Here is a 21107-nt window from a genome sequence, read left to right as displayed (position 1 = left end):
CATTATGCTAGAGGTGTGTGTACTTACGTTACGCTGTCTTACATCACAAAGAGGTACGCTGAGAGTGTAGTACGGCAAGTCTAAACTTGTACATTCAAGAATTGCATCGAGAAGTACGCAAAACATCACTAGGGTAAAATGATTCGAGATAAAACTTTTACATACAAGATGTAAATAAATAATGTAGAATTGGCATATTCTTTTATTTTAGGTTAGGTATTACCTTCCTCCCACTCCTTATTTGCAAGATAGAGTTTTTGTTTATTACTCATAGAAGAAGAAAGAAGGTGATGAGCAGTTTCGTAAGTATAGTATCGTCTTGTTCGGTAAGTATCTCGAGAGCAGAATTTTTTTTTTGTCAAAAAAGCACATAGCTTTGTAAAGCACGTGGAATTTACCGCCACCGGGGCAGCACTGTTCTCTCTGGATTAAAAGCTTTGTTTCCAAACAAGAGCACGTGGAATTTGCCGTCACCCGGCAGCACGGTGATTAAAGATGGCGGATGACAGCTGTCAGAAAAGCACATAGGTTTGTAAAGCACTTGGAATTTGCCACCGCTACATAGAGGGCAGCACTGTTCTCAAAGATGGCGGATGACAGCTGTCAGAAAAGCACATAGGTTTGTAAAGCACTTGGAATTTGCCACCGCTACATAGAGGGCAGCACTGTTCTCAAAGATGGCGGATGACAGCTGTCAGAAAAGCGCATAGGTTTGTAAAGCACGTGGAATTTACCACCACCACATAGAGGGCAGCACTGCTCTCAAAGATGGCGGATGACGGCTGTCAGAAAAGCGCATAGGTTTGTAAAGCACTTGGAATTTGCCACCGCTACATAGAGGGCAGCACTGTTCTCAAAGATGGCGGATGACGGCTGTCAGAAAAGCGCATAGGTTTGTAAAGCACTTGGAATTTGCCACCACCACATAGAGTGCAGCACTGTTCTCAAAGATGGCGGATGACAGCTGACGAAATTGCCCGCAGCACAGTGCTCAAAGATGGCGAATGACAGCTGTCAAAAAAGCACGTGGCTTTGTTTCCCAACAAGAGCACATAGATTTTTCAAATTACCGCCACCACATAGAGTGCAGCACTGTGCTCTGTTGATTAAAGATGGTGGATGACGGCTGTCAAAAAAGCACGTGAGTTTGTTTCCAAACAAGACCACGTGGAATTTACCACCACCACATAGAGGGCAGCACGGTGCTCTCTTGATTAAAGATGGCTGCTGTCACGTGGAATTGTCTGCCACCACAGGTATCTAGCTAAAGAGGGCAGCACTGAGGTTTGCGATGCAAGATGGCTGCTGTCAAAAAAGCATTTTTCAAATTATCCGCCACCACATTTCAAAGGTAAGTAGCTAAAGAGGGTAGCACTGTGCTCTATAGATTAAAGATGGTGGATGACAGCTGTCAAAAAAACACGTGGCTTTGTTTACCTCGCGCTAGTTAGGTTAAGTTGGTAGCACTAAGGTTTAGACCCGTCAAGATGGCAGCACTGCCGATGACAGGTGATGAATTTTGCAGCTACTGCGATATAGAGGGCAGCACAGTGCTCAAAGATGGCGGATGACAGCTGTCAAAAAAGCACGTGGCTGTCAAAAAACACGTGGCTTTGTTTATCTCGCGCTAGTTAGGTTAAGTTGGTACTACTGAGGTTTAGGCCCGTCAAGATGGCAGTACTGAGGTTAGCGATGCGTTGTTGTCTGTCAAAAAGCACGTGGCTTTGTTTACAAATCTGTCAAAAAGCACGTGGCTGTCAAAAAGCACGTGGCTTTGTTTACCTCGCGCTAGTTAGGTTAAGTTGGCACTACTGAGGTTTAGGTCCGTCAAGATGGCAGTACTGAGGTTAGCGATGCGTTGTTGTCTGTCAAAAAGCACGTGGCTGTCAAAAAACACGTGGCTTTGTTTACCTCGCGCTAGTTAGGTTAAGTTGGCACTAGTGAGGTTTAGGCCCGTCAAGATGGCAGCAGTGAGGTTAGCGATGCGTTGTTGTCGATGACAGCTGTCAAAAAGCACGTGGCTTTGTTTACAAATTCAAATCTCGCGCCAAAATTCAAATTTCCCGCCAAAATTCAAATTTCCCGCGGGCGGCGGCGGCGGAGGAGGCGGCGGAGGAGGTGGAGGAGGCATCTGGGAGCCTGAGGTGGAGGTGGCGCTAGAACTGTCCAATTATACTACTTGCATCAAACCTCAAACCTCCCGTAACCTCAAACTCAGACACTACAGCGCCGTAGTGAGACCTTCAATACCGTAAGCTCAGAATGCCTGAACGTGGTCTGCCGCAATATTCGATAATTTTTCTGTGGATTTCCGGGTTGGGTCCTACATGATTTTTCGCTCTTCTTTTAAGATATTTTCCAGCCCGCCCTTTATATGAAGCGTTAGAGTTTCCCCTGCATAAAAAGCCTCAGTTTTTTTTATTATTACTATTATTATTATTATTATTTTATTTCGTTAGGGCCATCTGTGGACCACGGTGCTTGTGTTTTAGCTGTTTCTTAATGTCATCGTCGTTGTTTGCCACAATTGGTGTTCTTAGCGGTTGGTTTGGCAGCTGTTTTTTCTTGTTGGTACCTCGAGCTTTCCTGATGGCCCGGTAGTCCTTCATTTTCCGGCTAAATTCAATCTTACGTTCCTCAGACCATTTCCTGGTCTCGTATTTTGGTCTGTGAGTAACTTCTGTGAGGGATGTTACAAAGGATTTAGTTTTAAGAGTTGTATGATAGTTACTCCGATCAGCTATGTCGTTTTGATTTATATTATTATTATTATTATTATTATTATTATTATTATGTGTGTTCAGTGCACTATGTCCTCTGCTATGAGCTAGAACAAATTCGTTACTTCCATTGACCTCTCAACCGCCTTTGCTGGCAGGACCTAGTGTTTACAGTGCACTATGTCTTCTGGTATAGGCTAGAGCAATTTTGTTACTTTCATAGATCTGTCTCTGTCTTATCCTTGGTTTTGACAATATGAAAGTGACTGAGGTATGAGCGATGCTAGTAATGCCAATCCTTATGCAGCCAGTCCCTGCTATGAATGGTGTGGAAATGTTGCTCATAGGGTCGCTTGGTGTATGCATTTCAGTGGGCTTGGCAGATTGATATGTAATAGCAACTCTGGCTCGGTGAGGAAAGCAACGGGAAACTACCTCACTCCTCATTTCCCTAGTACGCCTCTTCAGTGATGCCTAGGCCATCTATGACAGCTGATGGCAAAGCTGTTGAGGATCCCACCAGCGGCATCGCTAACGGACTGAACATACATACATTGACCTCTCTCATCTTTGGGTTTGACAATTTGAACCGGCCGAGCAGGCTGTGCAGTTAGGGGGTCGCAGCTGTGAGGTTGCATCCGGGAGATAGTGGGTTCGAACCCCAATGTCGGCAGCCCTGAAGATGGTTTTCCGTGGTTTCCCATTTTCACACCAGGTAAGTGCTGGGGCTGTACCTTAATTAAGGCCACGGCCGCTTCCTTCCAACGCTCTTTCCTATCCCATAGTCGCCATAAGACCTATCTGTGTCAGTGCGACGTAAAGCAACATTGTAAAAGTAAAAAAAAAAGAAGTTACATGAACATGGGCCCGGAAATACTTTATTTTCATGTTAGAACTCGTTTTCTACAACTCTACATAGTACTCGTACATTAATCATGGAAAACACGCAGCAATAGAACGTGCGAGCATACCAGATGAAAACCTTTCTTACATGAAATTTTCAAAATGCCCTCCGTTAGCATTGCTACATGCATGAGCCCGCCATTGCAATGAATCCGGAACACGTTCTGTACCTGTGTGTTTCCCGTGATCAATGTGCTATGTAGTGTTGTAGAAAATGAGTTCTACCCTGGAAATAAAGTGTTTCCGGCCCCGTGTCCATAAAGTTTCTTTTCTTCTACATGTGAGGAACTTGTCTTGAAAGTTTGGTTACACCTGAATAATAATGAGGTCGTGATACGTGATCAATGTGGAGCGCTATAAAAATAACACAATCTAATCACTTCCTCTCAAAATACATGTACGAAAGAGGCGAAGATGTTTAGCTGTTGAAATGAAGACCATGGGGCGGCAATACTACTACTACTACTACTACTACTACTACTAATAATAATAATAATAATAATAATAATAGTCTAATAATAATAATAATAATAATAATCACACCAGGCAAATGCTGGGGCTGTACCTTAATTAAGGCCACGGCCGCTTCCTTCCCATTCCTAGCCCTTTCCTGTCCCATCGTCGCCGTAAGACCTATCTGTGTCGGTGCGACGTAAAACAACTAGCAAAAAAATAATAATAATATTGTTAGCACGGCGAGTTAGAACATAGTGGGTATGAATCCAGGCAATCACTGATTCGAGATACACCTTGGTCCGAATAGCATCACCGGCCATACTCGAAATGTTTTCACCTCCAAACAAATGCGACGCCGGTAGATACTTTCCTAAAGCGACCATCTTCTCGTTCATAGCTTGAAAATCATTAATCTCATCCACTCCATTTTTATTGATCCCTCTGATAAGGCTGACATAAGGAAGGGAATTTGACCCTAAACACTGACATGTAAACTATAGGTACACAGAACAGGGATCGTAAAACATTCCTACATCGAGTTTGCCTCATCTCATCCGACCCTGAGCAAACGGAAAGAGGATAAAGAGAAAATATAATGTATACAACTCGTACAGTTTTAAATAATGACATCCGGTACGGCAAATGCTTTCATCAGGCTAATTTTATTGCTAATAAATAATGTGATGTCATTCCTTCATGTTCTGGTGTTCACCGCCGTCTCGGAGGATCGAGACGGCGGTGCTGGTGTTACACGTAATTCTACGTACGATTAAGAGATGGCGACACGCGTTCACATGGACTCGAGTATATATAGAAGCGGTGTGGACAGGACGGCTGCGATCGACGCGACATCTTGCGGTTACTTTTTTTATCTTCAGCTTGGCGCAAAGGGACGTGTCTTTGAACAGCTGTTTTTTGGACGTATACTTTTAAAACTCACCGTGATAAAGACGTGTAATCACATATTTCCTTACTTTATTCAACAAAATTAGTCTAAAATACGGTATGTACGGTGAAAATGGCGTATGGCTTTTAGTGCCGGCAGTGTCCGAGGGCAACTTCAGCTCGCCAGATGCAAGTCGTTTTGATTTGATGCCCGTTAGCGACCTGCGCGTCGTGATGAAGATGAAATGATGATGACGACGACACATACACCCAACCCCGTGCCAACGAAATTTACCCATTAATTATGGTTAAAATTCCCGACCCTGCCGGGAATCGAACACGGGATCCCTGTGACCAAAGGCCAACACGCTAACCATTTATCCATAGAGCCGGAAAGTATGTACGGTAATCATAATTTATAAAAATCGTGCTTGGAACACTTGATTGTACAAAATATATTGTTTATACCTTCTTTTTTAATTAGTACACATATTTTGTGTGAGGGAAGGAGATTAGATAAATGGGATACAACTAATTTTACTTTCTTTGTACCTATTGAGTATTTAATAACATTCATGAAAATAAGAACACTGTACAGAAGCATGCCCATGTAAGCTAGATGTACAGTATTTAATAATAATACAATCCATTGAAATAAATAAATAAATAAATAAATAAATGGCGTGTGGCCTATGGAGAGGCCTGGTGCAGGTCTTTCGATGTGACGCCTGACAGGCGAACTGCACTACCGTGAGAATGAAGCCCCACCTATCATACATTCTAATGCTCAAGACGGCAAACACACCCAGACCCCAAACCATCGGAATTAACCAATGAAGGTTAAAGTCACCAGTCCGGTCTGGAATCGAACCCGAGACCCCTTGGTCCACAGGCCAGCACGCTAACCATTTAACCATGGAGCCGGACATTCATTGAAATCAGCACACTGCACAGAAACACGTCAATTTAAACTAGATGTACAGTGGTTAATACCATTCATTGAAATAATCACACTGTGCAGGAAAATACCCTCTGCGGGTGAGGGCGGTAGAAGTAACACCCACGGTAAGCCCTGCCTGCCACAACAGACCACTAAAAGGAGCGCCAGTGGCTCTTAACTTGGGAGTCTGGACTGGCGACCACGAACCCCTAAGCCGAATCCTGGCATTGCTTCCACTCACTTGTGCCAGGCTCCTCACTTTCATCTATCGTACTTTTTAATTTCTTTTACAAGTTGCTTTACGTCGTACCGACACAGATAGGTCTTATGGCGACGATGCGATAGGAAAGGCCTAGGAGTGGGAAGGAAGCAACCGTTGCCTTTATTAAGGTACATTTGCCTGGTGTGAAAATGGGAAACCACGGAAAACCATCTTCAGGGCTGCCGACAGTGGGGTTCGAACCCACTATATCCCGAATACTGGATGCTGGCCGCACTTAAACGACTGCAGCTAACGAGCTCGGCCTCTATCGTATCTGACCTCCCTTGGTCAACTCTTGTTCTTTTCCAACCCGGACTGAATTATGTCCGCGAAGCCTAGGGAGTCTTTCATGTTCACACCCTTCGTGGTCCATGTCTTTCTTAGGCCGATACCTTCATATTTCAAAGTAGCGGATCCCTTCGTTTTTTCCTCTGATTAGTGTTAATAGAGGATAGTTGCGTAGGTGTTCTTCCTCTTAAAACACAACAACCACCTGTGCAGACAAATGCCAATGTAGGCTATATGTCCAGTATTGAAGAACATTATTTGAAATAAGTACACTACCTAAAATGTCAATGTAGGTTGTATGAACTGTATTTAATAACACTCACTGAAGTCAACACGTTAATTGAAATCACCCCACTGTACAGGAAGTCGTCAATGTAGTCTATCACAAATGAGTGGAAGCAATGCCAGGATTCGGCTAAGGGGTGCATGGTCGCCAACCAAAACTCCCAAGTTAAGAGCCACTGAAGCCTCTTTTAGTGGCCTCCTACGACAGGCAGGAGATAGCGTGCTTGTTAATTCTACCCTTCCCCACCCACAAGGGGTATTTTCCTGCAGTGTGATAATTTTAGTGAATCAAAACCGATTTTCAACCTATTAGGTCGTGTTACGTAAATTTAGTACGTGTTGAAGAGATCTTAAGTACGGAACAAAAATGGCCAACCGGACACCAGTAGGATCCGAACCCACAACCTCCAGATTTCGCGTCGGTTGCTCTACCAATTGAGATATGGTGGCCCAGGCCATCCTTGTTCTGTTAGAAAGGATCTAAGCTACAGGTCTGGCAACACTGCCATCACACTGTAGAGTGCGTTTGATTCGCAAGTCAATGAATGTTATTAAACACTGTAGATCTGTGGTGTAGTGGTTAGTGTGATTAGCTACCACCCCCGGAGGCCCGGGCTCGATTCTCGGCTCTGCCACGAAATTTGAAAAGTGGTACGAGGGCTGGACCGGGGTCCACTCAGCCTCGGGAGGTCAAGTGAGCAGAGGTGGGTTCGATTTCCACCTCAGCCATCCTGGAAGTGGTTTTCCGTGGTTTCCCACTTCTCCCCAAGGCAAATGCCGGGATGGTAACTAACTTAAGGCCACGGCCGCTTCCTGCCCTCTTCCTTGTCTATCCCTTCCAATCTCCCCATTCCCCCGCAAGGCCCCTGTTCAGCATAGCAGGTTAGATCGCCTGGGCGTGGTACTGGTCATCCTCCCCAGTTGTATCCACTGAGCCAGTGTCTGAAGCTCCAGGACACTGCCCTTGAGGCAGTAGAGGTGGGATCCCTCGCTGAGTCCGAGGGAAGAACCGACCCTGGAGGGTAAACCGATTAAGAAGGAGAAAAGGAACTAAAAATATGTATAAACAATACTATATATTTTGTACAATCAAGTGTTCCGAACACGATTTTTATAAAATGTGATTACCGTACATACTGTAGCTTAGACTAATTTTGTTGTATAAAGTAAGGAAATATGTGATTACACGTCTTTATCACGGTGAGTTTCATAAGTGCGCAGCTAGAAAACAGCTGTTCAAAGACACATACCTTTCCGCCAAGCTGAAGATAAAAAAGAAACCGCAAGATGTCGCGTCGATCGCAGCCGTCCTGTCCACACCGCTTCGTCTATGGAGTCCATGTGGACGCGTGTCACCATCTCAATAATCGTACGTAGAATTGCGTGTAACACCGGAACATGAAGGAATAAAATCACATTATTTATTCTGGGATAACAATAAAATTGGCCTAATTATTAAAGTATTTGCCTTACCGGATGTCATTATTAAAACCGCACGAGTTGTCTTCATTATATTTTCTCTTTATCCTCTTTTCGTTTGCTCAGGGTCGGATGAGATGAGGCAAACTCGGTGTAGGAATGTTTTACGATCGCTGATCTGTGCGGTTATACAGGTCAGTGTTTAGGGCCAAATTCCCTTCCTTATGCCAGCCTCATCAGAGGGATCAATGAAAATAGAGCGGATGAGATTAATGATTTTCAAACTATGAACGAGAAGAAGGCGACTTTAGGAAAGTACCTACCGTCGTCGCATTTGTCTGGAGGTAAAATGGTATATCACGGAAAACGTTTCGAGTATGGCCGGTGATGCTATTCGGACTAAGGTGTATCTCGAATCAGTGATAGCTTGGATTCACATCCACTGTGTTCTAACACGCCATGCTAACCTTATTATTATTAAATTATTATTATTATTATTATTATTATTATTATTATTATTATTATTATTATTATTATTATTATTATTATTATTATTATTATTATTATTATTATTATTGCCGCTGTCAAACACAATCGATGCCACAAAATTGTATCCATCCGCTACGTGGCTACACCTTGAGATATATCATTGAACATGTTGTTTCACGTACACTTCTTCTACTTCTTCCACCGCTTTTTCCCACAGCTGTAGGGCTGCAGGTGCGAACTGTGTCGCACATGTGGTTTTGGCCCTATTTTACGGACGAATGCCCTTCCTGACGCCAACCCTATCTCCAGGGATGTATCCACTATTGCGTGTTTATGCGGTGATTGGTAGTATGGTGCATTGTCTAAATATGAAGAGCAGAGTGTAGGAAAATTCACGAACACCCAGCCCCCGAGCCAAAAGAATTAACCAAACACTAATAAAATCCCCGGGAATCGAACCCAAGACCGTCTAAACCTAAGGCCTCAAAGTTGACCATTCGGCCAAGGAGTTGGACAGTTAACGTGCACTATTGGTTAGAAGAACTGTAGGCCTATATTCTGTTTGTGTGCACCACTATAGTTTGATTATGAATATGCTAATTGTAGCCTAACAACTGACGAGCTGCAGGTCGTAGTAGATTGTTACGAGCATAGCATCGCCCATAATTAAGTCACTTCCACATTTTCAAAATCACGAATGAGACTGAGACAGATCGATGGAAGTACGTAAAGTGGTTCAGTAAGTAAGGTAATAACGATTATCACGAGTGAATTGTTCCCAACGTCATGCCGATTTCACACCAAAGTAAAACAGACATACCACGGCTTCCTCTGATTGATTGATTGATTGATTGATTGATTGATTGATTGATTGATTGATTGATTGATTGATTGATTGATTGATTGATTGATTGATTGATTGATTGATTGATTGATTGATTGATTGATTGATTGATTGAACATCGCACATAATATCAGTTATTCTGTATGAACATCAATTGTTAAATGGTGGAGCTGAAGGAAATATAGTCAAAGATTAAGCTACGTGATGTGATCCTATAAAAAGAGAACTTATGCACCTCGAAACATCATATAAAACGATCTCTCCTGTTATAAATAGGAATGGCATTGGTGTGGGACAACATTAGGCCACAATATCTGTGAATCGCACATATGAGTTACTACTGTGCTGCCACTGGGAGATAATGCGCCATCCTATGTAGGCCTGTACATGACATAGAGAGATACCCATCCTATTGGGCCACTGTAGAAGGATCTACGTGAAATAGGATTAGGACCCAGCGAGCCATCATATCCTGACGCCAGACACTTGACCTTGAATTATTCCATGCTGAAATACATCGTTTTATAACGTAAAAGCACGTAGGCTACTTAGACATACATAAGAAGAATATGCACCAAGCCCACTCTAGATGTTGTATGTGTATGGGGGAGTTGCGTGTATTTACGCAATGAGAGGTCCTTTTAGCTTCGTTATTGAACCATCCTCGTAACAGCTTGATCTGGCCCATACCGGATAACAGAGTGACATTTAGGAATGCTTAAACGCGAGCACTCCAGCGTCTCGTAAGGTCTATGTAAAAGATCACATGCTGCCTCTTCTATGTAAACATTGAAAAGGAGGGGGGACAAACTGCAGCCTTGCCTCACTCCTTTCTGGATAGCTCCTTCTTTTTCAAAGCCCTAGATTCTTATCACTGCATCATCAAAATCATCATCACATGCGTATCTATGACACACACATTGAGTGCACAAGGCTGATAGCCCCAGGTTTATAGAACAATAAGATTAAAAATATAGACAGCAAAGTGTAACATTCACATAAATGTGACTCACCTCTACCACAGTCCCGTTCTCTAACCGAGTGTGATGAGGAGTTGTCATGGCGACAATGGCGACGCTTAGGTTGATACGCAAGGTGTACAAGTTGATGAAGCCCAGAAAGGCAAGGACGGCCAGCACGTACCGCCGCCTGCGCCAGAAGCACCATTGGGCACCAAGAGACTTCTCCCTGCAACACGTACAAGGAATATCCTACATGCATTTAAGGAGGAAATTACTGTAAGCTGGGTATACTTAACAGGTAGACAGTAGTCAATAGATGCACACATTAGTTATTTGAAATTGCAATAGTGTGAGATTTGAGCAGTTAGGCCTATGCATTTCATGTGGACAAGTTACCAGCTCTTCACAAGACCTCAAACCTGGAGGGTCAGGGACTCTCTTGTCCGGATTACCATACCTTAGCCGAGGAACTCAGTTTTAAGACCAGGTATCCTCCTTTACCATCCCTCAAAGGGGTGAATCAACACTTTAATATATTTTCTATTATTATTATTCCTTAGCACAGTACGTCTCCAGACATAGGTTCCTACTCAAAGCATTATCCACTGAATCCCCAATACCAGCCTTAGTAGTTTGTGACAAGAATTACAAAACATTCAGTGTTAAGAACAATTGAGTGGTATCAGTCAAGTCATATCTTACTAGGGCAAGTCATGAAAGTAATGTAATACGGCTCAATATATCGTCTTCTCGAGATCTTCTGCAGTCTCAGATAAAATAATAATATCATCTGCAAATCTCAAGGTTTTGATTTCCTCTCCTGGATTGTGATTCCCTTTCCAAATTCCTCTTTGATTTCGTTTACTGCCTGTTCTATGTAAACAATGAAAAGGAGGGGGAACAAACTGCAGCCTTGCCTCACTCCTTTCTGGATTGCTGCTTCCTTTTTTCAAAGCCCTCGATTCTTATCACTGCAAACTGATTTTTGTACAGATTGTAGATAATTCTTCGTTCTCGATATCTGATCCCAATCACCTTCAGAATCTCAAATAGCTTTGTCCAATCAACATTATCGAATGACTTTTCTCGATATACGAACGCCATGTACGTAGGCTTGTCCCTCTTAATTCGATCCTCTAAGATCAGACGTAAAGTCAGGATTGCTTCACGTGTTCCTGCATTCCTTCTAAAGCCAAATTGATCTTCTCCCAACTCAGCTTCAACTTTGTCTTTCCATTCTTCTGTAAGTAACGTATTAAAATTTTGCAGTCATGAGATACTAAACTAATAGTGCGGTAGTTTTCACACTTGTCAGTACCGGCTTTCTTGGGAATATGTATAACAACATTCTTCCGAAAATCGGATGGCACTTTTCCTGTCTCATACTGTACATCTTACACACTAAATGGAATAACCTCTCCATGCTGGTTTCTCCTAAGGCAGTCAGTAATTCAGAGGCAATGTCATGAATTCCAGGTGTGTTGTTTCCATTTAGGTCTCTCACAGCTCTGTCAAACTCTGACCTAAAAATTGGGTCTCCCATTTCATCAGCATCAACAGCCTCTTCTTGTTCCAGAACCAAATCATCTACGCCTTTAGTTTGACACAACTACTGGATATGCTCCTGCCATCTTTCTGCTTTGCCTTCCTTCCCCTAGAAGTGGCTTTCCATCTGAGCTCTTAATATTCATACACCTAGATTTCTGTTTTCCAAAGGTTTCCTTGATTTTCCCCGTATGCAGCATCTACCTTAGTAGTATAATACACGGGTTCGGCGGCCACCTCCACCTCAGGCTCCCAGAGGCCACCTCCACCTCCACCTCAGCCAGAGGCCTCCCAGATGCCACCTCCACCTCCACCTCAGCCAGAGGCCTCCCAGATGCCTCCTCCACCTCCCGCGGGAAATTTGAATTTGTAAACAAAGCCACGTGCTTTTTGACAGCTGTCATCGACAACAACGCATCGCTAACCTCAGTACTGCCATCTTGACGGGCCTAAACCTCAGTAGTGCCAACTTAACCTAACTAGCTCGAGATAAACAAAGCCACGCGTTTTTTGACAGCCACGTGCTTTTTGACAGATTTGTAAACAAAGCCACGTGCTTTTTGACAGCTGTCATCGACAACAACGAATCGCTAACCTCAGTACTGCCATCTTGACGGGCCTAAACCTCAGTAGTGCCAACTTAACCTAACTAGCATGAGGTAAACAAAGCCACGTGTTTTTTGACAGCCACGTGCTTTTTGACAGATTTGTAAACAAAGCCACGTGCTTTTTGACAGACAACAACGCATCGCTAACCTCAGTACTGCCATCTTGACGGACCTAAACCTTAGTGGTACCAACTTAACCTCACTAGCGCGAGGTAAACAAAGCCACGTGCTTTTTGACAGCCACGTGCTTTTTTGACAGCTGTCATCCGCCATCTTTAAACCACAAAGCACTGTGCTGCCCTCTATATCGCAGTAGCTGCAAAATTCGTCACCTGTCATCGGCAGTGCTACCATCTTGACGGGTCTAAACCTTAGTGCTACCAACTTAACCTCACTAGCGCGAGATAAACAAAGCCACGTGTTTTTTGACAGCTGTCATCCGCCATCTTTAATCCAGAGAGCACAGTGCTGCCCTCTTTAGCTACTTACCTTTGAAATGTGGTGGCGGATAATTTGAAAAATGCTTTTTGACAGCAGCCATCTTGCATCGCAAACCTCAGTGCTGCCCTCTTTAGCTAGATACCTGTGGTAGCAGACAATTCCACGTGACAGCAGCCATCTTTAATCAAGAGAGCACCGTGCTGCCCTCTATGTGGTGGCGGCAAATTGAAAAATTCCACGTGCTCTTGTTTGGAAACAAACTCACGTGCTTTTTTGACAGCTGTCATCTGCCATCTTTAATCAACAGAGCACAGTGCTGCCTTCTTTAGTTTGAAATGTGGTGGCAGACAATTCCACGTGACAGCAGCCATCTTTAATCAAGAGAGCACCGTGCTGCCCTCTATGTGGTGGCGGCAAATTGAAAAATTCCACGTGCTCTTGTTTGGAAACAAACTCACGTGCTTTTTTGACAGCTGTCATCTGCCATCTTTAATCTATAGAGCACAGTGCTGCCCTCTTTAGTTTGAAATGTGGTGGCGGCAAATTCCACGTGCTCTTGTTTGGAAACCAAGCCATGTGCTTTTTTGACAGCTGTCATCCGCCATCTTTAATCAACAGAGCACCGTGCTGCTATCATGCGGGCAATTTCATCACCTGTCATCCGCCATCTTTAATCCACAGAACACCGTGCTGCCCTCTTTATGGCTACTACCTTAAGCACGTAGTAGCGGGTAATTTGAAAAGTTCTGCTAGCTATCATCCACCATCTTTAATCAAGAGAGCACCGTGCTGCCATCTTTAGCTAGATACCTTTGAAATGTGGTGGCGGCAAATTGAAAAATTCCACGTGCTCTTGTTTGGAAACAAACTCACATGCTTTTTTGACAGCTACCATCCGCCATCTTTAATCAACAGAGCATAGTGCTGCCCTCTTTAGTTTGAAATGTGGTGGTGGCAAATTCCACGTGCTCTTGTTTGGTAAACATAGCCACGTGCAGCTGTCATCCGCCATCTTTGAGCACCGTGCTGCCCTCTTTAGATGTAAATTCGTCACCTGTCATCCGCAGTGCTGCCATCTTTAGCTAGATACCTTTGAAATGTGGTGGTGGATAATTTAAAAAGAGAAATTCTACAGCGGCCCTCTCTCGACGCTAATTGCATAAGATGGCGGCTATACGTGACTCCTTAAGGGTGCTTACGCAAGATGGCTGCTATACATAGACGCCCTTGGGATGCTTGCTCAAGATGGTAGTTATACATGGCTCCTTATGAGATGCCCTAGGGATTCTTGCTCAAGATAGCGACTGCTCTTATGGGACGGCTTAAGTGTCCTTGCACAAGATGGCTTGAGACGCCCTAAGGTTGCTTGCGCAAGATGGCGGACACAAGATGGCGGCTATACACGTCTCCTTATGAGACGCCTTAAGGGTGCTTGCGCAAGATGGCTGCTGCTCTTAGCTTAGAGGCTAACGTGTCGTGCTAGTTCGATTCATTAAATTTGGGGCTTAAATGCATAATGTTAAATATCTCGAAAACGGTGCATCGTAGAGCAAAACGGACAAAAATTTTCTACCCTATACCTCGGTTCGCACTACGAGGAACATGATAGCATAAGTCTAATGATCAGATCGACGGTTCGGTTCCTACTTAGGCCCTTTGGCATTCACTCTGTTTTAGCTTGTATTGAAGCAAGTCTTCGTAACATGATCAGGTCTAGCTATGGTAGAGAGTATAACGTGCCGTGCAGGTTCGATTCATTAAATTTAGGGCTTAAATGCAAAATGTTAAATATCTCGAAAACGGTGCATCGTGGAGCAAAACGGATAAAATGTTTCCACCTGATACCTAGGTTTTCAGTATCAGGAACAAGAAAAAAAACATAGTCTAATGATGAGATCGACGGTTCGATCCCTACTTAGGCCCTTTGGCATTGGCAGCTATCTAATTCTACAAGATGGCGGCTATACATAGCTTCTTATGAGACAGCTTAAGAGCGCTTGCACAAGATGGCTGCTGCTCTTATGAGACGCCCTAGGGGTGCTTGCGCAAGGTAGCAGCGACAAGACGGTGACTATACACAGCTGCTTATGATACGGCCTAGAGGTGCTCACACAAGATGGTGGCTGCTCTGATGAAGAAAGCTAGCTTTGCATCGTGCAGGTATCTTTACAGCACTAAACCTCATACCTTTGAAATATGGTGGCGGGTAATTTGAAAAATTCGACGTGCTTTTTCATAAGCTGTTAAGGCCTCCTCTTATGTCAAGGCATAGCTCTATCGAACAAGTTTAAACCTGCATCGGGATAGCTAGAGTAAGCGCGTGCTGCAGTGATGACGTCATTATGCATGTTTAGACTTGCAAATCACAGAAGAAACGTAACAAGGCTGGAATCGTGACAGCTATCATCTTTAAACAAAGGCGACTATACATAGGCTGTTAAGGCCTTATCATTCTCCTCCTCCTCCTCCTCCTCCTTCTCTACCTCCTCCTCCGCCTCTTATGTCAAGGCATAGCTTTATATCGAACAAGTTTAAACCTGCATCGCGAAGGCAAGCGTGTGCAGCGATAACATTATTGTGCATGTTTAGACTTTCGAAACATAAGAAGAGTAGAATCAAACGCTGTACTCGATACGACATGTGATCAGAACATTGATTGATGCGTTCAGAAAACAAAATAAGTGATCAAGACTAGAATCGAACGATGTACTCAATACATCATGTGTTTAGAATATGTCAGGGGATACGCTTGTTCTAAGAAGATCAGATTGAAACATAACAAGACTAGAATAGAACACTGTAATCGATGTTGTTAACTTCAACATGTGATCAGAACATTGATTGATGTGTTCAGAACACAAAATAAGTGATCATGACTAGAATCGAACACTGTACTCGATACAACATGTGATCAGAACATTGATCGATGTGTTCAGAACACGAAATAAGTGATCAAGGCTAGAATCGAACACTGTACTCAATACAACATGTGTTTAGAACATGTTAGGGGGTACCCTTGTTCTAAGAAGATCAGAATGAAACATAACAAGACTAGAATCGAACACTGTAATCGATGTTGTTAACCTCAACATATGATCAGAACATTGTTTGATGTGTTCAGAGCAAAAGTACAATTTTGATGATTTGCGCAGCTAACTCGCTCGGTAAACGATATAGCCAAAGTATAACTTCAAATTATTTACCTTCCATCATTCGTCTTGTGTGAAAATCAGTCGAACAAGTTATCGCATAAACATGGCTGAAAAAAATCGTGATAGGGTATGGAACCCAGGGGTTACATCTTATCAGAAGGGCAAAAAGGATGAAAGGACTCTTCCTCCTCCTTACCGCACATTCCTTGGCTAAAGGGCTAATAGGCAAAAGGGCTAATGGGCTAAAGGGCTAAAGGGCTAATGGGCTAAAGGGCTAAAGGGCTAAAGGAGCAACAACCTCATCGATCGCTATCAGCAAGAACGCTTGTACTTTGTTAAGTGTAGAAAATTAATCTTTATTGGTAAATGGTTTTATGTTCAGAACAAGGAATGGAACCTAGGGGTTACGTCTTACCTAATAAAATCCCCGAGGTGCGATGAGTTACGTTTTTCGAACTAGTGTTTGGAACACTGAACTTTTCAAGATGGCAAGAGTGAGGTTAGCAATGTTCTGTTGTTGGATTTTAAATTCCGCGCTACAACATGCATAAGGTAGCAGCCCTTGAGGTTTACTCCCGTAAAGATGGCAAGAGTGAGGTTAGCGACGTTCTGTTGTTGGATTTTAAATTCCGCGCTATAACATGCATAAGGTGGCAGCCTTGAGGTTTACCGCCGTAAAGATGGCAGCAGTGCGGTTAGCGACGCTCTATTGTCCTTCAATGTGAGGTTAGGGTCCGTCAAGAAGACAGCTGTCAAAGAAGCACGTGGCTTGGTTTACTAAACAAGAGCACGTGGTCGTGACGTCACGGTCACGTAGTATGCTGCTTCAGCATGCAAAGTTCAATGTCTACTCTCTGCTATGTTCACAAAATGTTTACTCATAACTTTTTTTATGCTTTAAGTTCGTGCACATAGGTTATGTTAAGATAGCAGCACACTTACAAGCGATGGTCACGTGCTCTAGTAGAAGATGCATGCATTATCAAAAGATGATATGTACACGCTTTTAAACTTTGCTATTCTTACCGCTGCCATGTTCGCAAGATTTTCAAAGATCGCTATTCTTTATGCTTTAAGTTCGTTCGCATAGGTCATGCTAAAGTAGCAGAGCGAACACATGCGAACGTTGTACATTCTAGCGGGATGTGTTTAGTACGAGAGTTGATGCATGCAAAATCGATAGGTGTTGTGTACACACTTTGAAACTTAACTATTCATCGTGCTTTAAATCCGTGCACATAGGTTATGCTAAGATAGCAGCACACTCTTGCGGGAGAGGTTTTGTACTCTAGTTGATACGTGTATAATCGATATTCAATGCGTACATGCTTTTAAAACATTGCTATTCTTACTGCTGCTGCTGCTATGTTCACAAGATTTTTATACATCAGTATTCTTTATGCTTTAAGTTCATGCGTATAAGTTATACTAAGTTAGCATCATACTTATAAGGTTGTTGCACGCTCTAGTGGAAAAAGTTTAGTAAGAAAGACGATGCATGCAAAATCGATAGGTGATGTGTACACGCTTTGAACTTGGGTATTCTTTATGCTTTAACTTCATGCACATAGGTTATGTTAAGATTGCAGCACACACAAGCGATGATCGCACGCTGTTGTGGAAGAAGTTTAGTACAAGAGTTAATGCGTGCAAAATTGACTGGTGTTGTGTACACGCTATTCTTTGTGCTTTAAGTTCACGCACATAGGTAGCAGCACACAATTGCGAACGTTGTACACTCTAGCGGTAGAAGTTTAGTACGATAGTCGATGCATGCAAAATCGATAGGTGATGTGTACACGCTTTGGAGCATAGCTATTCTTTGTGCTTTAACTTTATACACATACGTTAGCAATACACATATGCGATCGTTGTACACTCTGGCGGTAAAAAATAGTCGATGCATGCAAAATCAATAGGTGATGTGTACACGCTGTTAAACATCGTTATTTGTTATGCTTTAAGTTCGCGCGTATAGGTTATGCTAAGATAGGAGTACAATCTAGCGGAAGAAGTTCAGGGTGATGTGTACACGCTTTGAAACATGGTTATTCTTTGTACTTTAAGTTCATGCACATAGGTTATGCTAAGGTAGCAGCACAATCTAGAGGAAGAAGTTTAGTACGAGAGTCGATGCTTGCAAAATCGATAAGTAATATGTACACGCTTTGAAACATGGCTATTCTTTGTACTTTAAGTTCATGTGTATAAGTTATACTAAGATAGCAGCACAATCTAGCGCAAGAAGTTTAGTACGATATTTGATGCATGCAAAATCGATAGGTGACGTGTACACGCTTTATAACATGGTTATTCTTCGTACTTTAAGTTCATGCGTATAGGTTAGGCTAAGATAGCAGCACAGTCTAACGTAAGAAGTTTAGTACGAGAGTCGATGAATGCGAAATCGATAGGTGATGTGTACACGCTTTGAAACATGGCTATTCTTTGTACTTTAAATTTATAGGTATAGGTTATGCTAAGATAGCAGAACAATCTAGCGGAAGAAGTTTAGTACGAGATTCGATGCATGCAAAATCGATAAGTAATGTGTACACGCTTTGAAACATGGCTATTCTTTGTACTTTAAGTTCATGCGTATAAGTTATGCTAAGATAGCAGCAGAATCTAGTGGATGAAGTTTAGTGCGATATTTGATGCATGTGAAATCGACAGGTAATGTGTACACGCTTTGAAACATGGCTATTCTTTGCACTGTAAGTTCATGTGTATAAAATTATGCTAAGATAGCAGCACAATCTAGCGGAAGAAGTTTAGTACGAGAGTCGATGCATGTAAAATCGATAGGTAATGTGTACACGCTTTGAAACATGGCTATTCTTTGTACTTTAAGGTCATGCGTATAGGTTATGCTAAGATAGCAGCACGATCTAGCGGAAGAAGTTTAGTACGAGAGTCGATGCATGTAAAATCGATAGGTAATGTGTACACGCTTTGAAACATGGCTATTCTTTGTACTTTAAGGTCATGCGTATAGGTTATGCTAAGATAGCAGCACGATCTAGCGGAAGAAGTTTAGTACGAGGGTCGATGCATGTAAAATCGATAGGTGATGTGTACACGCTTTGAAACATGGCTATTCTTTGTACTGTAAGTTCATGCGTATAAGTTATGCTAAGATAGCAGCACGATCTAGCGGAAGAAGATTAGTACGAGGGTCGATGCATGTAAAATCGAAAGGTGATGTGTACACGCTTTGAAACATGGCTATTCATATTGCTGCTCTGTTCCCAAGATTTTTAAACATAGCTAAACCTAATGCTGCTCTTAACGACGTCGAGCTAAGGATTGATTACGTGACCGTGACGTCACAGCCACGTGCTCTTGTTTAGTAAACCAAGCCACGTGCTTCTTTGACAGCTGTCTTCTTGACGGACGCTAACCTCACATTGAAGGACAATAGAGCGTCGCTAACCGCACTGCTGCCATCTTTACGGCGGTAAACCTCAAGGCTGCCACCTTATGCATGTTATAGCGCGGAATTTAAAATCCAACAACAGAACGTCGCTAACCTCACTCTTGCCATCTTTACGGGAGTAAACCTCAAGGGCTGCTACCTTATGCATGTTGTAGCGCGGAATTTAAAATCCAACAACAGAACATTGCTAACCTCACTCTTGCCATCTTGAAAAGTTCAGTGTTCCAAACACTAGTTCGAAAAACGTAACTCATCACACCTCGGGGATTTTATTAGGTAAGACGTAACCCCTAGGTTCCATTCCTTGTTCTGAACATAAAACCATTTACCAATAAAGATTAATTTTCTACACTTAACAAAGTACAAGCGTTCTTGCTGATAGCGATCGATGAGGTTGTTGCTCCTTTAGCCCTTTAGCCCTTTAGCCCATTAGCCCTTTAGCCCTTTAGCCCATTAGCCCTTTTGCCTATTAGCCCTTTAGCCAAGGAATGTGCGGTAAGGAGGAGGAAGAGTCCTTTCATCCTTTTTGCCCTTCTGATAAGATGTAACCCCTGGGTTCCATACCCTATCACGATTTTTTTCAGCCATGTTTATGCGATAACTTGTTCGACTGATTTTCACACAAGACGAATGATGGAAGGTAAATAATTTGAAGTTATACTTTGGCTATATCGTTTACCGAGCGAGTTAGCTGCGCAAATCATCAAAATTGTACTTTTGCTCTGAACACATCAAACAATGTTCTGATCATATGTTGAGGTTAACAACATCGATTACAGTGTTCGATTCTAGTCTTGTTATGTTTCATTCTGATCTTCTTAGAACAAGGGTACCCCCTAACATGTTCTAAACACATGTTGTATTGAGTACAGTGTTCGATTCTAGCCTTGATCACTTATTTCGTGTTCTGAACACATCGATCAATGTTCTGATCACATGTTGTATCGAGTACAGTGTTCGATTCTAGTCATGATCACTTATTTTGTGTTCTGAACACATCAATCAATGTTCTGATCACATGTTGAAGTTAACAACATCGATTACAGTGTTCTATTCTAGTCTTGTTATGTTTCAATCTGATCTTCTTAGAACAAGCGTATCCCCTGACATATTCTAAACACATGATGTATTGAGTACATCGTTCGATTCTAGTCTTGATCACTTATTTTGTTTTCTGAACGCATCAATCAATGTTCTGATCACATGTCGTATCGAGTACAGCGTTTGATTCTACTCTTCTTATGTTTCGAAAGTCTAAACATGCACAATAATGTTATCGCTGCACACGCTTGCCTTCGCGATGCAGGTTTAAACTTGTTCGATATAAAGCTATGCCTTGACATAAGAGGCGGAGGAGGAGGTAGAGAAGGAGGAGGAGGAGGAGGAGGAGAATGATAAGGCCTTAACAGCCTATGTATAGTCGCCTTTGTTTAAAGATGATAGCTGTCACGATTCCAGCCTTGTTACGT

General features: G+C 42.7%; 1 protein-coding gene across 1 annotated transcript in view; it reads right to left on the bottom strand.

Annotated features, from left to right (window-relative positions):
• The window catches only part of LOC136878850 (vesicular glutamate transporter 1), a 246398-nt gene that overhangs the window by 83328 nt on the left and 141963 nt on the right, over nucleotides 1-21107 (bottom strand). Inside the window, exon 5 of the mRNA XM_068225767.1 lies at nucleotides 10505-10679. Within this exon, the coding sequence (XP_068081868.1) occupies nucleotides 10505-10679 (175 nt within the window). The remainder of the gene's footprint in view (nucleotides 1-10504; nucleotides 10680-21107) is intronic.

This window comes from Anabrus simplex, chromosome 1, assembly GCF_040414725.1.
Source record: "Anabrus simplex isolate iqAnaSimp1 chromosome 1, ASM4041472v1, whole genome shotgun sequence".
Classification (NCBI taxonomy): Eukaryota; Metazoa; Arthropoda; class Insecta; order Orthoptera; family Tettigoniidae; genus Anabrus; species Anabrus simplex.
Note: the sequence above shows the minus strand (reverse complement) of the source record. Positions and strands in the feature narration are given on the sequence as shown.